This window comes from Pseudonaja textilis, chromosome 1, assembly GCF_049901715.1.
Source record: "Pseudonaja textilis isolate UNSWEBS1 chromosome 1, rPseTex1.2, whole genome shotgun sequence".
Taxonomy (NCBI): domain Eukaryota; kingdom Metazoa; phylum Chordata; class Lepidosauria; order Squamata; family Elapidae; genus Pseudonaja; species Pseudonaja textilis.
The window spans coordinates 17,961,589-17,981,493 of NC_141990.1; the positions used below are offsets into that span (position 1 = coordinate 17,961,589).

General features: G+C 40.3%; 1 protein-coding gene across 3 annotated transcripts in view; it reads right to left on the bottom strand.

Annotated features, from left to right (window-relative positions):
- Positions 1–320: 320 nt before the first annotated feature.
- Positions 321–19,905, bottom strand: part of ATP2A3 (ATPase sarcoplasmic/endoplasmic reticulum Ca2+ transporting 3) — a 151,385-nt gene continuing 131,800 nt past the window's right edge. For all 3 annotated transcript variants that reach the window (XM_026708550.2, XM_087927009.1, XM_087927015.1), the window contains 10 exons: positions 18,608–18,733; positions 16,434–16,652; positions 12,496–12,831; positions 11,664–11,884; positions 9,817–10,019; positions 9,068–9,153; positions 7,855–7,988; positions 5,761–5,878; positions 4,469–4,586; positions 321–1,940 (listed from right to left, as the gene is read on the bottom strand). In XM_026708550.2, the coding sequence (XP_026564335.1) occupies positions 1,921–1,940; positions 4,469–4,586; positions 5,761–5,878; positions 7,855–7,988; positions 9,068–9,153; positions 9,817–10,019; positions 11,664–11,884; positions 12,496–12,831; positions 16,434–16,652; positions 18,608–18,733 (1,581 nt within the window). In that variant the 3' untranslated portion in view covers positions 321–1,920. The remainder of the gene's footprint in view (positions 1,941–4,468; positions 4,587–5,760; positions 5,879–7,854; positions 7,989–9,067; positions 9,154–9,816; positions 10,020–11,663; positions 11,885–12,495; positions 12,832–16,433; positions 16,653–18,607; positions 18,734–19,905) is intronic.

Below are 19,905 nucleotides of genomic sequence, written 5' to 3' on the forward strand. Positions count from 1 at the left end.
CGACATTTGCACTCCTTAAATCTTCAAGGACCACAAACTAAATTGCGTAAATGTCCCATGTCTCTTAGGATATGGAGAGACAGAATTGCTCTCTCTTTTACTATATCACTCATGAATTTTATCTGGATCCTCTTTATTTTCTTCTTGAGAGATCTATTAAGAATAAATGTCTATGGAGATTCTCAGTCATCCAGATCCTGGTTGTCCCAAAGGTGCTTTTTTCAAGAGGCAACTGGACTTTCTGTTTTTTCTTTGAAGACGTTTCTCTTCTCATCCAGAGCTAAAGAAGCTTCTTTGATGAGAAGCGAAACGTCTTCAAAGAAAAAACAGAAAGTCCAGTTGCCTCTTGAAAAAAGCACCTTTGGGGTATTAAGAATAAACTATACAGAGGGAAGGTTGACACTTAAATCATGCTGTCCCATTGTTAGGAAGTAACTATTATGATTATTCTGCTCTTATGGCACCCCCAATTATATCTTTGAAGGCCACTCTGGACAGTTCACACAGAAACGAATACTAACCAAGATGAATTAATACCGGTGGTTTACACAAAAATAGCTTTGTGGCAAAATATTTCAGGGTTGTTGTTTTTTTTGTAGAAGTACACAGAATCAGTCTATAATACCACCAATTACAAAGATTTCAGGCAGCAAGTGAGAAAAACGATAGCCCACCAGTCAGACAGGCTAAATTATGGATGTCCAACCTTTTGGCTTGCCTTAGCCACACTGAATGAAGTGGAATTGTCTTGGGCTGCATACAAAACATGTAATATAGTTACTGTTTATAAAATATTGCTAAAAATCACATAGTAATGTTAAAGGTTTACAATCTTATTGGCTGTATTACTACCTATCCAGGGCTGCATGCAGCCTATGGGCCGCAGAATGGACACACCTGTGCTAAACGGATCAATGAGTTGACTTCTAATGAGACATTTCTCTATACATTTATGGTCTACAGTTATACAAACTTGGATAGATATGTCTCCAGGCAATTATTCTTTGAATAAAGAATTGATATAAGAGAGAAATGGCAAAACTAAAATCTTTTGAATCTTTCTTTCAAAATACCAGCTTTCCACACTAAATCTTTACTAGTGAATTCAGCTTTCTGGTATAGAAGCTGGAGGCTAAGAAACAAAGATGGGAGAAAAGGTTTCCCACACAAGAACAAAACATGGCAGAAGTAGATGGTTAAGGGTATGTTGAACTTTTCTACCCTCTTTCTCATAAGCCTGCAAGCATAAGCATTGCAGCCCTCTTCTAATTCTAGAATTTAGGCATCTACGCAAAGCCAAGCATGGTTTCAGCAGCCAGTCTCCAGTAAAATATGATGAATATACAGTAGCCAATCAGGTGGTCAAACATATTTCTCAAAAAATTCTGATTGGCTACCTCAAGTCATGTGGTATTTTCTGTCTCATAAAACCTGACAGGACTGTGTCAAAGAGGGTCTTGTGGGTGAAGGATAGATTCATCCTACCAGGGGCTACTTCTGACAAGAACCATAGAATATCTCACAAACAATTGCTTGTTTCAAGAGAACAATGCAGTTCTTAGGGTGCAAAAAAAGAGATAAAAAAAAAGAAATCAAATCTTCAGAAGCAGATCTCTAAAGCTTTGCCTCCATTAAAGAGCAAACTTTACCCTCCCTCCCCAGCCATAATTTAACTGTCCAGTATTTGCACAACTATATACAGGAAAAAAAACCCAGCTACATAACAAAAGTAAAAAGAAAAACAAAACAAAAATATCAGTTTTTCATTTCTTTTGACAATTCACCCGCATTAAGTCCGAGACTTCAAAAACATGCATATTCCTTGATGTCTTTTGGAAATGTTCAAGCATGCAATTTCTTCAGTCCCAGGTAAGAGTTTACGATTCATTTTGCGGAGAAGTGGAGTTTCTTTTGTGCTGGTCATTTCTTGCTTTCTTTGCCTGGGGATAGGGACACAGGAAGCAACATTTTAAAATAAATAAATAAATTACATTTGTGCTCACCTTTCCTTAACTGGACACAATTTAATAACAAAAGAAAAGCGTCAACTCACAAAACATTCCTATGCCTGTTTTAGTAGTTGTCATTAAAAAAAAAGGGGGGGGGGGAAGGAAAAAATCTGGAAGAGCAGTGCAACAGTTTGAAAGCGAAAGCATATCCCAACTCTTATCTTTAAAAGATTGTAACTAAAATACCAGAGCTTTGCTTGCAAATGTATTTAATTGGAGAACGTGAATGAAGACACCCAGCCCGTGAACGTGCTCAATTGGAGAATCTGGTTTATGAGACACCCAGGGGGAAGAGGGGAAACAGGTTCACAAGTGACTGTAAATTACATATGCCAGAGTTGGCTTCCTACAGGGCAGTGCCAGTATGTCGCCTCTAATAAACCCTTTGAAGTTTTTTAAAGCTTGGCTTGAGAATCATGATTTATTAGTTCAATTAGATTGATTGTTGGAATCCTGACAAAAAGGATTTTCGTTGCAGAAAACATTTTTATCATCTTAAAGGGATTCAAGCATTGTATTATGCCATAACATGGTTTGTTTCACTTTGGATTAATGTATGCTGTGTACCTAGCTACTTTTGTTTGCTCGGTCGATTATGGTTGAGCAAATCATGGCTTTATCGACAGATGAAGCAGTCATGACCTCAAGATAACTAACTTGATAAGGATGGCAAACATTAAGGGCCAGAACCCTCTTCTGCTGCTGGAAAGTGATCTAAATTCTTTCTTAATTTGGTTCTACAAATGGGGCAAAAGTACAGGTAGTCCTTGACTTACAACATTTTGGTTAGCGAACCGTTCAAAGTTACAACAGCCTTGAAAATAGTGACATGACCATTTTTCACACTTATGACTGTTGCTCACATTTATGACCATTGCAGCCTCCCTATGGTCATGTGATTTACATTCAGATGCTTGACAACTGACTCATATTTATGACGGCTGCAGTATCTCGAAGTCATGCGATACCATTTTGCGACCTTCTGATAAGCCAATTCAATGGAGAAAGGATTTAACAACTGCAATGATTCACTTGGCAACGGTAGCAAGAAAAGTCATCAAATGGGATAAAAACTCACTTAACTAATTTCTCACTTAAACAACATAAATGTTGAGCTCCGTTGTGATCGTAAGTTGAGGACTACCTGTCATGCATGGCTAAAATGCAAAGACTAAGATTTTGATGGCTGGATTGTTCTCAGTCTGGGGATCTTCGATCTGTATATCTGGGAGATTTACAGAACTCTTCCATATGTACCACACACAAACACATCTCATACAGATAGTCCTCGACTTACAGCAGTTCATTTAGTGACATTCGTAAGTTACAATGGCCCTGACAAAAGTGAGTTATGCCTAGTTTTATGACCATTGCAGCATCTCCATGGTCATGTGATCAAAATTCAGACACTTGGCAACTGGTTCTTATTTATGATGCTTGCAGTGTCCTCTGGATCAGGGATCTCCAACCTTGGCAACTTTAAGACTTGTGGACTTCAACTCCCAGAGCTTTGTTGGCTGATGAACTCTGGGAATTGAAGTCCACAAGTCTTAACGTTGCCAAGATTGGAGTCCCCTGCTCTGGAACAAATTTCCCCCTGAGATGAGATTCAGAGGTGGTTTTCAGCAGGTTTTGACCAGTTTTGGAGAACCAGTAGTGGTAATTTTGAGTAGTTCAGAATACCACCTATGACTGACCCCGCCCCCATCTATTCTCTGCCTCTCAAGTCCCAGCTGATTGGCTGGGTCTTCTTTTGTTTCCCACACAGGAAAATGGAGCTGGAAAGCAGGTTAGTGGGATGGGGAGAGAATGGAGATTTTACAGTATCCTTCCCCTGCCATGCCCACCAAGCCATGCCCACAGAACCGGTAGTAAAATATTTTGAATCCCACCACTGGTGAGATTGGCTCTCACCCTCCTGATGTTTCATAAGGGCTTTAAGACCTGGCTCTGCCAGATGTCTTGGAGACACCATGGAGGAACTTCATACTGGAGGCTGTTGACTAACTAAGACTTAATCCCATCTCCCCACCCCCTGTGTGCCTGGCTTCTTCCTTTCTCATCTGGTGTTGGTGGTTGGTATTTGTTAACAACTTTATCCGCTGTGTTTCTATGACTGATGATGTTAATGTTTTTTAATGCTGTAATGTTTTAAGCCACTCATTCTAGTCGTTGGATATGAGGTGGGCTGCAAATAAATTTCATTAATAAGTAAATAAATTTTGTAAGTAAGTAAGTAAGTACATAAATTTAAGTGCTTGTTCACAACAGCTCTAGAAAATGATGCTGGCAGAAGAAGGCCATAATTTAAAATATTATCTTAATTAAATCGGGAAGGCCTGGGCTTTGGTATTTATTTTACATCGTGTCTTCTACTTTTGCAATTCAAGCTGTGCCTTATATCAACACAATTAACAAACCACAAAACTGATGGGCAATCCTGCTGCAAGGGCACTCACCATCTAAATGATTACGGGAGAGATACTTCAAGCCTTCATCCAGCATGATAACCGGCAAAGAGATTTGCAGTACTTTTCCCCATTGAGGCCAGCTAAGTGGGATCACCTGAAAGATCAGCTGCAAGATAAGAAAATGAAGTGGGTTAGGTCAAGAGCCGTGGTGACGCAGTGGTTAGAATGCAATATTGCAGGCTAATTCTGCCGACGGCTAGCAGTTTGATTCTCACTGGTTCAAGGTTGACTCAGCCTTCCATCCTTCCGAGTTGGGTAAGATGAGGACCCACGATTGTTGGGGGCAATATGCTGACTCTGTAAGCTGCTTAGAGAGGGCTGTAAAGCACTGGGGAGTGGTATATGAGTCTAAGGGCTACTGCTATTGCTACTTTCAAAGCTTAAATCTGGGGATGCTGTTGCTTCTATAGTGTTCCGAAGAGAAAAACCTGAAGGACACTCAGACTTGCTGAAGTACCAAGAAATTTCAGGATGGGCAACATTTTGGAATCTGGAACCACACCTAACTTTTGAGGAAGAGGTGTGGGCCTTCCCAAAACCAGGTGTAGCTGCTGCTCATTTGTATTTTTACATTCTTTTGTTGTTTCAGACCAATGTTTTTCAACCTTACCAACTTTAAGACTGGGGGACTTCACTCCCAAAATTCCCCAGGCAGCCATTCTGTTTTTCTACAAAGAAGCCTAGAGTCTTAAATTTGCAAAGATTGAGAAATATTGCTTTAGGTTCTTGTTTCTGTGTATTTGCTGCTTCAAAAAGGGAGGGAACCCTACTGCTGATTTTTTGCAATGTTGGTATCTGAATTCCCCCAACTGTGATCTGAAATCCTGTGTCAGGATATTCACAACCTGGCAGAGGCATGGTAACAAGGTCAGCCAATGAGGACTGTTTGCAAACTGAAACTGGAAGTAGTATGGGCGTGGCTCTATATTGATCTCTGAGCTCTGAAGCTACAAGTCTACTTTGCAACTCTGATTCAAAACTGAAACTGTTCTCTGCTGTTCTCTCCTCTGCTCAAGTTGGAAGAATCTGCTGTTGGTATTGTGAATTTACTTCATGTCTTATCATGTATATAAAGAAGTTAATGAATCCTGCTGAATCAGTATCTGTGTGTGCTTTCTGGATTTGATTTCTGCCACAAACTCTGACATCCTGGGATTCTGGGATCCTGAAACCAACATTGCCCATCATTGCTACCAGGAATCCAAAGAGGGCAGTGGAGACAGGGTGTGGCTCAGTGACATCCTTCTAAATCCAATTTGGGTGCAAAAGACACTACTTACAGGCAATGGCTTCACGTACAGAATCAGGAAATGCAGAGCCATAGACATGACAATGGCTCCCAGGAGCCAGATGTTCAGCCAGGGAGGCATCCTGAGCAGCGACTGGTTTTCAGACACACTGTAGGGAAGACAAAAGCTAATCATGCATCCCCAATTCCTTAGTTTTCTGAAGGCATCTACATTCCTTCATTCCTGCAAACCCCTGGTTTTCGCTCCATGTCATGGGTGGTCTGCAGACTGGTACTTGTTCACGGCCTGTTAGGAACCAGGCTGCGCAAGCATGGGATATAGGTTGTATGTGCGAAACTATCTCTTCCCCTTCCCTGATGCTGCTTCTGCTGCCAGTCCATGGAGCCAGAATGGTTGGGAACCACTGCTCTGTGTCATTTGAGGCAAGGGACACAGTTCTAAGCAATGACAATTACAGGCGGAACCATTTGTTTACTGACAGTTTGAAGTTACAGTGGCACTGGAAAAAGTGACTTATGACCAGTCCTCACACTTATGTCTACTACAGCATCCCCACGGTCATGTGATCAAAATTCAAAGGCTTGGCAACTTAAATGCAATGGTTGCAGTGTCCCAGGTTTTGTGATCACCATTTGTAAGAGTCCTTCAAGTTTGGAGGTTCTATAATCTCCTCCAGGGATTTGAAGTGGACACCTAACATTAAAACCATCATTAAAAAGGCACAGCAAAGAATATTGTTTCTGGGTCAACTCAGAAAGTTCACCCCCCTCCTCCAGGAGCTGTTGATACAATTCTACGGAGGAATTATTGAGTCTGCCATCCCTACTTCAGCAACTGTCTGGCGTGGTAAAACAACCAAACAGGACAGCTACAGACTTTAACAGATAGTTATAGGACTGTAGCAAAAAAAAAAAAAAATATCTGCAACCAGCCTGCTTTTCATTGAGGACTTGTATATTACATGAAGGGCTGAGAAAATATCTACAGACTACTCACATCCTGGACATAAACTCCTTCCCTTGGGATGCTGCTATAGGGCACTGCATGTCAAAACAACTAAACACAGAGACAGTTTTTTTCCCTTGGGCCATCAGTCTGCTGAACACCTAATTCCCACAGTACTCTTATGCCTATTTACCCATGTGGTAAGGCTGTATTATTATTATCCTTCTCATCTTCTCTACTACCTCCTCTTATTGGTATCATTATTAAGATTATTATTACTCTGTTGTTTTGTATGTACACTGAGAGCCTCTGACTGGAGACAAATTAATTACTTGTGTGTATAATCACACTTGGCCAAATAAAGAAATTTAATTCTAGTTCTATTTCTAATAATTCTAACTCTATCCTTATCCTATTCTATTATATTCACCTTCCCAGCCAGCTTGTGATAAGGAAAGCCAATGGAGCAAGCTGGATTTACTTATTGACCACATGATTCATCTAACAACTGTAGTGATTAATTTAATAACCATGGCAAAAAAGGTCATAAAATTGGGCATGTCTCACTTAAGAACTATTTTGCTTAGGAAAGGAAATTGTGGTTGTAAGTTAAAGACTACCTGTATGCTATCCAAAGTTGATAGCTCAACACCTACAACCATAGAAAGCACACAGATGCTTCATAATTGTTTTAAAAAAGGTTACCATGTCAGTAGTCATCCAACCTATGTTGCAGCCTAAAAAGGGGTAACAAATTCCATTGTTCCTACAAGACATGTTCAATATTCTGGCAAGTTAACTGGGCAGAAAACCCCACCACAGCATCTCACTCCGTTCCTGGCAGTAAAATACCCAAGAGATAAACCAAGAGACAAGCACAAATGAAATAAATGTTTGTTGTCCTCTACTGCACTCCCTAGCATGCTAGTGACATGACTATGGACAGGCAGCGATTTCAAGAATTTATGCCGTGGAAGAAAATTATCTAGGCAAGCTTTTTCTTCATTAACAGTAGACACCCGCATACTGCAGATGCAACCACAAAATAGGTGTCAGCATCAAGATTTCTTGGAAGAACAGCACTCTAAATCCTGCACTCAATATTATCGATCCCTTTTTTAAAAAATGAAAGTAGTCTCAGTGTATTGCTTTTCTTCTTCAAGACACACCCAACAGTACCTGTTGAGTGCGTTGCACATCTCAATTGTCACCAGCACAGAGAGTGCCATGGTGGTTGGATAACGGGATTCGAAGATTTCACAGTCAATGCCTTCGAAGATGGGGTTGTCTTCTGTGCATCTCATGAAGTTCCTCTGTAGGCAGAAAAACACAACCTAAGGCTCAGTGGCTGCAAGGTGTGGCTTGAAGATTAAGGTCTTCCAAAGTTTGCAGTGGTATAAAGACTTCTAATTTCACTGGGGATAGTCATTACAGGAGGAATTTTACTATCATTTTAATGAAAACTTGGACTATTTTATATTGTGATCTTGTTCATTTTTATTACAAACCAGTTGAAATCTATAAAGCATAATAAATAAAAAAACATAAACCTCAGCATGCATCAAATATTACAAGCAATAGGAAAATACTATAATCATTTCAAAAGGTAAGAAATTCTGCCATCTATATTGCACTCAGCTCCTACAGGAAAGTCAGGTTGTAAATCTAAAGATTTAACAAAGCTGAAATAACTCTGAAAGCACATGGAATAGAAAAACAAAGTTTAATGGCCTCTCTGAATCTAAATAAAGAAAAATTATGTATTTCCCGTGTTCTGTGTTAATACAAAAGCTCAGGAAAAAAGTCAATGTTTGATTTTTAGATGCTACATGTCTTTCTGTAGGGATGCTTTCCTACTCTGTGTGAGATTTGTCACATTGGTTAAACAATCTAAAGCATCACATTCTGGACATTAGCCAAAGTAGGAATTAATGGCTTTCCTTTTTTATGCAACTAGTAAATTTTGTCTCTCGATATCCATAATGATTCCCTACATTACAGAAACTCCTGCTGTTACCACAATCCAGTGGTAATCAATAGATATAAAGAAGAATGAATCCCTTGAAATGAAAAGGAATTCCTATGGAAAAGCGTAATAAGATAAATTAAAAATTTTTTAAAGTATAATGCTGTAATATCAGCTTTCTAAATAAATTAACAATAATATCTTCATCTTCTTGAAGCAATAAGATAAGAGACAGTATGTACATGTATGTAAGGATGTGTGGCTCATCCTTAAGGAGCTACATCTGTTCTTAGCCTCACCCTGATGCCATCCACATTTACTCTGAAACCACGTTTTTGGCTCTGGGTGTAACATGCATTGCATCTCTTCTCTGCAAGATATAAAGATGTAAACTGTGCTTTTTCTCTATTTAGATCTCTAACTTACCAGTTGGTGAAAAGTAACTTGAGGTCCTTCAGCATCGTACAAGAACCACCAAGTAGCTGCACCTACAGTTGCAAACCCAACATAAACTGCAAAGGGAAAAGGAAAATTAAATAAAGGAACGGGACTAAGTTAAACAGCTTTTTGGTCTTCGTTTTATGATGCTTATATCAGGAACCAGCCCAACCCATTCTGTCTAACTACATTCCAGCCACCATCACTACATGGTACATTTCAAATAAAAGCCCTAAGTCATCAGACATTGTTAATTCGGTCTATACAATGCTTCAGCAAAGAATCTAAGCAGCTTAAACATTACCTGTTTCATTCCTTAATCTATATACTACTAAAACTCTAGTTATTATGACCTTTAACTGGGTGAAATGATGCATTATACAGTGACAATTTTTGAACCAAGGTACCTCGATTAGGCTAACTTAAAGAATGTGTCCAAATCTGGGACCCATAACTCCTGAGCGAATGAAATAAGGGAAACATGTGGCTGATTTAACAGTACTTGTAGCTGCCAGGCTCTTGCTGCCATTTTGTATTTTCAATGTTCCGTGGCGGTTTCTCAATCAGCCATGAAATCCCTCATTCCCTCCCCTGTCCAGCAGCAGCCACTCACCTGCTTTCAGAGAAGGGAAGGAAAAGGAAAGGAAACAATTTCTGATGCTCCCACTGGAGCATTCTAGGATTTCAAATCTATTCATCTGGAAGTCACCCAAAATACGCATTACAAATGTTCTCACCTCCAATTGCAAGGTAGCGGAAGAATAACCATCCACTAATGAGAGGTTCCCTAGGATTCCGGGGCAATTTATCCATGATGTCAAGGTCAGGAGGGTTAAAGCCAAGGGCTGTAGCCGGCAGTCCATCAGTCACCAAATTCACCCAAAGCAACTGGACTGGGATCAAAGCTTCAGGAAGGCCCAGGATGGCCGTCAAGAAGATGCTGAAAATGGAATATCGTACAAATATATATATATTATGGCCTTCAGCAACAAAAATAATAAGGAGTCTGGACCCTAAATAGTACAATGAATGGTTGCAGGAACTAGGTATGTGTAGTTTAATAAAATTAAGGACTGGGGTGATATGACAGCAGTGTTTCAATATTTCAAGAGTTACCACAAAGAAGAAGGGGTCAACTTATTCTCCAAAGGCAGGACAAGAAGCAATGGATGGAAACTAATCAAGGAGAGAACCAACCAAGAACTAAGGAGACGTTTCCTGACAGTTAGAACTATTAATCGGTGGAACGATTAGCTTTCAGAAGTTGTGGGTGTTCCAACACTGGAACTTTTTAAGAAGAGACTAAACAATCATTTGTCCGGAATGATAAAAGTTCTCCTGCTTGAGTATGGCATTGGTCCAGAGCAGGTGTGTCAAACTGGATTTCTCTGAGGGCCTGATCAGCATTGTAGTTCTCCTCCACAGGCTGGCCGGGGTGGGTGGGAATGGGACGGAGATGGGACGGACACTTCCTGCAGCACTCTGCCGGCCAAAAAAGTGTGCGGCGGGGGGACTGTGAGAGCCCCCCCCCCCCGTTCTCAGTCTGCATGGCTTCCTGCAGCACTTTGCCAGCCAAAACGGGGCACGGGCAAATTTTTATAATGTGAAACAGAGCTACACACCCCAAACAGAAGTGTTGGCACACCCTGAAAAGCTGCTTCCCACAACGGACATCTCTATTGCACCTTGGCACAATATTTGCATAATATACAGATGGAACACATTGTTACTTTCAAGCCAGCAAATTCAAATTATACAATGCAACCCAACAATAGAAGCATCAGATCAAAGACACCCCGCCAACATTAAGTAGTCCAGATATAATCTGGGGGTCACTCAGTCACTTTCTTTGAACAATATTTTCAGTTCGAGCTGCAGAGGCCCATTTTTACGTTCTAAGTTCCAGATACTACCTCTACCTTGTACTTAGGTTTTGGACAAGTTGTGGAGCTCTCTGCCTCACCTCACTGAGTGTCTTTGATTCCTCTGAAATGGGGACATTGTGATTAATCATGCTTGCCACAACAGTGAATTTGTACATGGACGTGTAGACTTTGAAAGCCATTTTGTGACAGGGTCTAGAGAAATTCTTCATGATTATAAAGTGCACATCTGGCCTCCCACAACTGGGGTCTGTTTTCCTCACTGAACTTTGCACCAGCTCAAATGGAACATTTTTGGTTTTAAAACTGAATGAAAACATAAGTTCCCAGATCTGAACTGAATGACCCCCACAAGAACAATATTTGACATAGTTTGCTATTATTTCTGTTGAATTTTCCAGCAGATGTGCTGGAGAATTGCCTCTTAAGTTGCAGTTGACTATACTGTATGTGGGGGTGGGGACATATAGCCCTCCCAGTGTTCCAGGACCCCACTCCTACCATCTCCAACCAAAATGTCCATCACCAACATAATATATGTACCCAGAGTTGCATGGAGTCCTTGATGACTTCACCAAACTCAGAAAGCACCAAGGTCTCCACAGAATGTCCAGTGTTTGTGATGGATGAAATCTGAAATCCCATAACTACTTTCTCTATATTATTTTCTGTTCTGACCAAGACTGCCTTAATGCTCTTACCACACAACTTCTCCAACATTAGAAGAAATGAGGTAGCGGATGAACTGCTTCATGTTGTTGTAGATAGCTCTGCCCTCCTCCACAGCAGCCACAATGGTAGAAAAATTATCATCTGACAAAACCATCTCTGCAGCTGATTTGGCCACCGCTGTTCCAGAGCCCATTGCGATACCAATTTCAGCTTTCTTCAAAGCAGGGGCATCGTTCACTCCGTCACCAGTCTAGGGAAAATAAAATTAATTTTACCCATAGATTTGCCACTGCCATGTTTGGGAAGTATCTCCAACACTGACCAGCCTGATGCCTCCAGAAAACCAGAAATTAAAAGCTAGTTTAGACTGTCAAAATAGCAACGATGGACAATTCTCTACTAGTCTATCTATATCTTTTGATATGTTATTAAATTAAATATCTTTATATTAGTTTTTCCTTACCTAGTCCTCTCTAGATGTAATGGATTAGGAATTTCCCAAATTCCCAACCAACATGAAGAAGAATTCTGGGAATTGAAGTCCAACATATCTGGATAGCACCAGGTATAAAGACTAAACCTTGGCAGTTTGATGTTGGATGGACTTCAGCTCCCAGAATTCCCCAGCTAGCATGCTGAAGTTGAAATCTTCAAGTTGCCATAGTTGAAAAACACTGAACTAGACTATAGATACATTCTAATCCAAGAAAGGGGGAAGAAACCTGAAGAATACACGCAACCCTATTTACTTAGTTATTTGATTTATATCTTGCTTTTTATATCTACATTGCCATGCTATCTTCCAATACCTCTAAGTAAGTCTGGACCATCAAAGGATGAAGAGGGATAATCTGAACTCACCATGGCTGTGATTTCATTAAATGACTGTAAGTATTCAACTATCTTGGACTTATGGGCAGGCTCTACCCGGGCAAAGCATCGAGCTGAACGGCAGGCATTGCTTTGGGCGTCTGGTGAGAGATCGTCAAATTCTCGGCCTGTGTATGCTTTGTCGGCCACCTTCTCACTCTCTGAGAAGATCCCAATCCTTCGGCAGATAGCCACGGCTGTCCCTTTGTTGTCTCCAGTGATCATGATGACACGGATGCCCGCTTTCTTGCACATTTCGATAGATGACACCACTTCCTTCCGAGGAGGGTCCAGCATTCCCACGCAGCCAACAAAGGTCAACTTAGTCTGCAGGCAAAAGGGAATGAGGGAATACATCCTTCCAAAGTTTAATTTTCTACTTTCTCGAACTTTGGATCTAGGGGAAATGTTGTATCCTAAAAGGTAGAAGGTAACTGCTCTTGAACCAACAGAAACCAGACTTGGATGGTGCCACTTCCCCTCAGAGCAAACTACTCAAAGTAGCAACTCTACTGACATGTTGATTTTAATCTGACAGACTGCACCTAGAAGAGGTGAACCTTACAACCATGTGCCTCCCCTTAATAACCTCAGAACCCCTTGCACAATTTCTCTGGAAAATGTATTGCTGTCACCTATTTTTAAGTGACAAACTTATTTTACTGTATCAAAAGTCTTTAAAAGACTTAACTTTTCAGTATAATTTATGGCTGGTTTAGATTTATAGGGGTGGATAGATTTTGTAAGGGAAGGATATTTGATTTTACATTTGGGATGCAACTTTGCCTTCCTTTTTGTGAGTGTGATCTCAACAGCCTTTGCCTAAAAGGTTACCCAGCCTTCTTCCAAATGTATAAAGACACACCGTTTGGAAGATTCCTTATAATCCACCATCGTGAAACCACAGAGCTGGAAGAGACCATAGAGGTTATCTAATCCAATGTAAGAACCACCAAAGCATCTCTGGTAGTTGGTCATCCAGTCTCTGTTAAGACCTCAGCAAAGACAAACTACCAAGTAACATGGCAGCTTATTCCACTGGCTGACAGCATGAACAGTGAGAAAGTTCTTTGTGCTTTTTAATTTGAGTCTCCTTTCTTGAAAATTTAATCTTCTGGTTCTGCCCTCTGGATAACAGAGAAGAAATCAACTCCCTTCTCCCACCTCCAGATATTGGAAGATTGCTATCAATTCTCACCTCCAAATTATCTTTTCTGTAAACTAATCCTACCTAGAGGTTTTAACCATTACCCATAAGTCCCAAAGGTGCTTCTTCAGGAGGTAACTGAACTTTCTTGGGGTGGGATGGGGTTGGAGGATGTTTTCCTTCTTATCCAAGAAGCTTTTTTAGCTCTGACAGGATAGTAGGGAATAGAAGGATTTATATAGAAGGAATATAGAAGAAAGAAATTCCAGTTGCCTCCTGAAAATGCACCTTTCGGACAACCATGACCTGGATGACTGAGAATCTCTACAGAACATTACCCATAAGGCTTAGTTTCCAGAACCTTCATTCTTTTAGTAGGTCTTCTCTGAAGCTGTTTGGCATGGCAGAGCAGATTGCTGTGCTAAACAGCTGAGAGGCGCAGTAGCTTAGTTTTTACTGTTTGGCACGCCTGTGCGCGATCGCGTGAGTCCATCCCTGTAACCACGCCCACCAAGCCATGCCCACAGAACCTGTGGTGGGAACTTTTGACTCCCACCACGGCTCCAAATGGGATCTGATCATAGTAGAGAGGGACAATTATTTCCTATGATTTGAATGTTATGCCTTATGAATGTACTCCAAAATTGTTTTGCCTTTTTAGCAACTGAGTCACCGTACTGGCTTATACAGGTAGTCCTTGATTTATAACCAATTGCTTAGTGACTGTTGGAAGTTATGATGGACACCCCCCCAGGCAAAGGTACTCACAACTCAGAAAGTCTTCTCGCCCGCCCCGCCAGAAGTCATATAACTGAATTTCGGATACTCAGAAGCCAGCTCACATTTATGGCCATTTGCAGCATCCCATAGTCTTGTGACTGTGATTTATGTTAGCAAAAATGCTCCATAGTGAATAATGGGCTCAATTACTGACCATGGCATTTGCCTAAGGACCATGGGCTCCCTTAACGACTACCACAAAAAAAGTCATAAGATCAGGTTTGTCACGTGAGGATTGCTTTAGAGCTGTCACAACTTATGACCATAATGGGCAGGCTCTATGACTATCATAAGTCAAGGACAAGCTGTTTGTAATATAGTAGTCCTTGACTTTGACCACAATTGAGCCCAAAATTTCTGTTGCTAAGCAAGATAGTTGTTAAATGAATTTTACCCTATTTTATAACTTTCTTGCCACAGTTGCTAAGTGAATCACTGTAGTTGTTAAGTTAGTAACACGGTTGTTAAGTGAATCTGGCTTCCCCATTGACTTTGCTTGTCAGGTTACAAAAGACGATTACATGACTTCAGCAGAGATGGGAAGGCCTGGGGGAAAAAAAAGGAAAAATTCGGGGGAAAACAGTTTTTTTCTGTTGTTTTCCAAAAATTTTTTTAAAAAAAGAGTGTGGTATATGTTCTTTTCCAATGATAAATATTTATGACATGGTATTTAAACTATAAAAACACTTAATGAAAGTTTTCTGAGACTTTTTGTAAAGTCTTAAATTATTTCAAGTTCTCCCAGCTGAAGACAAACAAAAGTAATCTGTAATCATGGGATACAATTCAAGTAACATTGTACTTGACAAATGTATCTTTTCTTTTATGTATACTGAGAGTATTTACACCAAGACAAATTCCTTGTGTGCCCAATCACACTTGGCCAATAAAGAATTCTATTCTATTCTACTTCTCAATGCAGTTCTCAGATAAGAGAAATGTGCATTTGTGCCACTAGGGGGCACTGCAGGGAAAAGGCTAGAGTTTAGTTTGCTAAATTAATTAAACCTACTTTCTGTCCTCCTCTTAGCTTAAGGCTCACTCCAGGACATTGCAACTATCCTAAATATGTGCCAGTTGTATGCCAAACATCCGAATTTTGATCACGTGACCATGTGGATGCTGCAAGGGTCATGAGTGTGAAAAATGGTCATGTCACTTTTTCAGTGTTGTTGTAATGTCGAATGGTCCCTAAAAGAAGGGTTGTAAAAGTTGAGGACTACCTGTAAGGGCCTTTAAAGAACCTCTTACCCGCTAGCCCAGGGGTGTTAAACTCAAGGCCCGGAGGCTAGATTTGGCCTGTGGGGTGCTTAGATCTGGTCTGCAGGGCTACTCTGAAAATGATGAAGGATCGGCCACAGAAAATGGGCTCCTGAGCTTTGTTTTGGGCTGTGACGGCCTGCTGCAACCCTCTGCCAGCAAAACTCGGGTCCTCCCAAGCTCTGTTTTCATTGGCAAAGGGTTGCAGGAGGCCGTTGCAGCCAAAAATGGAGCTTGGGAGCCCGTTTTCTCTGGCAGAGCACTTTGGCCACCACAGGCGCCCCCGACAAGAATGACGTCGAGAAAATGAAGGATAATAATGAAGTGTAATGTAAAATAAAATAAGTGGTAAGCTGAAAATGGAAATAATAGGGGATAAAGAATTGGAAACATGTGTGGACAAAATGATATTGATATTGAATTAATGAACTGAAATATGAAATGCAAATTTATTTAAAGATGAGTGAAATGGATAATAATATGAGATGATATTATACAAGATTAATGGAAATGAAAGTATGGCTATGTACAAGTGTTATAATCTGGAAACATGTTGCTCATGTGAAGAGATGTGTAAAAATAAAAAAATAAAAATCTTTTTACAAAAAAAAGAAGAATGACGTCGAGCTGGCCACGACTAATGCAGCCACGCCCACCCTGGCCCCCCAAGGTAAAACATAACCCTGATGCGGCCCTCAATGAAATCGACTTTGACACCCCTGCTCAAGCCAGCCTCACTTACTTCATAGTTAATGAACTGGCTGGAGTCATCTAGATGCATGTCCTCTTTCCGAGGTGGATGGTCTCTTGTGGCCAAGGCGAGACAGCGTAAAGTGTCGATGCCGGTACCCCATTCCCGGATCCTGGAGAGGATCTTCTCTTTGATGGAAGAAGTCAAAGGGACTTGGTTTCTGCCAACACGAACATAACTGCAGCGCTCAATGACACTTTCTGGAGCGCCCTTGAGAAAGAAAAGAGGTGAACATTACAGGTAATATATAATTAGATGAAACTTTGTGTTATATATTAATGTCATAAGTGTAAATGATTATGCTACATAATTTGAGAGATGTCAGATTGAGTGAACACTGTCTTGCTCACATTGTGATAAGTGGAATGTTTGGTTTATTGTATTTGTATAAATTCGTTTAATAAAGTATTTTTATTAAAAAAAAGAGAAAGAAAAGAAATGAAATTTCTAAACTGACCCAGATGATCAAGTAGGTAAACTCTTGGAGACTTATGGAAAGTGTGTGTGTGATTTTAAACCCTGTAAATCTTGAGTTGGGTGAAGCTTTGCCTTCTCTCCAAAAGTTTTAGCCTAATGTCATTTATTCATCTAGTCAAAGAAGAAATTAGTAAACACTTGAGTAGTAAAGAAATGAAGGGCATTTAACATACTTAGGAGTTTATTTTAGTTCAAATTTATGTCTGTGATCTGATTAGCTTACATTTGAGGATGTGATGTCTGTGCTCACTACTCAAAGGCCAAAGGCCATTGCTAAAATGTTTCTTCTTGCAAAGAGTACTTAATTTATTAGGTCAGAATGCCTATTTTCTCTCTCCAAATAAGTTATGCATTGAAAACTAATCAAAGACCACCCCCTAGTGGAAACGCAGGACTTTAAGGGAATCTCTAGGAGATTCAGTCAAAATTTATTTTGAAACGCATACACTCATTCTTTTTCAAGATGTGTCAAACTTATCAGGGAAAGGGAAGAAAGAATGGGGGAAAATCTGATAGGCACACATCATTTCCTTGCTTAAAGCAAAACCATTTTGCTACTAAAGAGACAGAGTTCAATCCTCTAGAGCAGGGGTGTCAAACTCACGTTGTCATTGTGGCATCACAAGACATATAGGGACTTTCCCCCCCTTTGCTAAACCGGGCATGGGTGTGGCCAGCGCATGATGCATCCAGCCTGTGGGCTGGAAGTTTGACAGTCCTGCTCTGGATCAAAATGGGTAACACTCCTTTACAACCTGTGAATTTCAACTCCCAGAATTCCTAAGCTAGCATGACTGGCTGGCTGAGGAATTCTGGAAATTGAAGTCCACAGGTCATAAAGGGTCCATGATTGCCCACCCCATGGCATTCTAGAGCAGTGTTTTTCAAACTTGGTAACTCTAAGAAGCCTGGGCTTCAATTCCCAGAATTCCCATTCTGGCTGGAGAATTCTGAGAGTTGGTCCACGCATCTTAAAGTTGCCAAGTTGAAAAATGCTGCTCTAGTCCCTAAAGGAGTTCCTCCTCTTGACACATCACAGCAAACTCATCGATACATTAGATGGAAGGGCTGAGGAATCTGAGGGGAATGTAAATTCTAAAAATATTAAGTATTTTAGGAATAAAGAAAACTATCCAGGAAATGAAGAGAGAAATGAGAAATGTAATGAGGACTGAGAGGAGGAGGAGGAGGAGGAGGAGGAGGAGGAGGAGGAGGAGGAGGAGGAGGAGGAGGAGGAGGAGGAGGAGAAGAAGAAGAAGAAGAAGAAGAAGAAGAAGAAGAAGAAGAAGAAGAAGAAGAAGAAGAAGAAGAAGAAGAAGAAGAAGAAGAAGAAGAAGAAGAAGAAGAAGAAGAAGAAGAAGAAGAAGAAGAAGAAGAAGAAGAAGAAGAAGAAGAAAAAATGGAAAACACAGAGATGGAATGGAGCATCCTGGAGAAAAGAAGTATGGCCTTTGGGCTGAAATCCTGGACAGGGATAATGCCCTGTAATGTTTTGCTAAGATCCATGCCATCAAAAAGTCCATAGCAGCAGCAATCCTTGACAAGCCAATGTGTCTCCCATTGAAAAGTGAAGCACCCCCATAACCACACTGCCATTTGACTTGTCAAGTCCAATGCATAGAGAAAGCCATGGCAGTGGCACCTCTAACTGGGCCTTCACCACAGCAGGACCTGGTGCCAGCTGTTACCTTGACAAAGAGCTTGGCGCTCGAGGAATTGTGACTGGAGGCCACAGGTGTGCAATACACAGACATGGACTTGCGGTCGCGGGAAAATTCAAGGGTGCATTCCTTCTTCATCAGCTTTTTGATTACCTGTAAGGAGGGAAAGGGAAATGACTGTAGGAAGCTATCAGAGTCTCTGCCATAGGAATTGTCCTTGAATATCAAGTAATATTTTTCTTAAGCAATTTTTAAGTGTACGGATACAAATAAAACATTCTAGATATCGTTCGGAGCATAAATTGCAACAAGCAGTGTTTTTATATTGTTATCCACTATTTCAACCATTAATACTCTTCCATCTTCATCAGTATAAATCAATTTTGCTACAATAGTTTCTTTAATGTACAAGACCACTCCTCTTTTCTTACAGTTAGTCAAGGAAGTAAAAATTTTCCCCAGTTTTGGTCGTGCCAATAATCGTTGATGTTGTTTTTTAATATGTACTTCTTGTAGGCAAATTATATCAAATCTTAACTTCTCTAATTTATGAAAGATTTTTCTTCTTTTAATAGCTGAGTTCAATCCATTTATATTCATAGAAATCAATTTTTTTTCCTCCATGGTTATGTTTTGTATTTAGGTCTAACAGTTCTTGTAGATCTTACTTCACGTTGTTCTTTGGTCTCCATTTGTCCACCTACCGCACCTTCTTCTTTCCCCGTTCCCATCTGGTCTTCTTGAGGTTCAGTTGAGATGGTCTCTTTTTCTATTTCTCTTCTTCCAAAAAATTCATTGTAGAATGTTTCTGCTTTCTCAATTGAGTCAATTCTATGTCTCTGTTCTTGCCATATAAACATTAATCCTTCTGGGATCAACCATCTATAATTCACCTCTTTTTCCAATAACTTTTTGGTCAAAAATCGATATTCTCTTCTCATCTCTCTCACTCTTCTGGGCACTTGTTTTAAAACCACAATCTCTTTACCTTTGTATTTCAACACCTTATCTCTTGCGACTTGTAATATTTGTGTTTTAATAGTCTTTTTAGTAAATCTGACATGAATCTCCCTTGGTAGCTTATTCCTCATTGCATATCTTGTGAAGACACGGTATATCTCATCTACTCCGTCCATCATCTTTTCCTCTGTTATCTCCAAAGCTCCAGCCAGAATTTCTATCATTACAGCCGCCAAATCTTGTCCTTTTTCTTCCTCTATATTTTGAAATCTGAGATAAAATTCTGACCTATCCATCTCCCACTTCAACATCCCAGTTATATCTTGTTGCACCGTTGTTAATTTGCTAACAATATTTCCAATTGT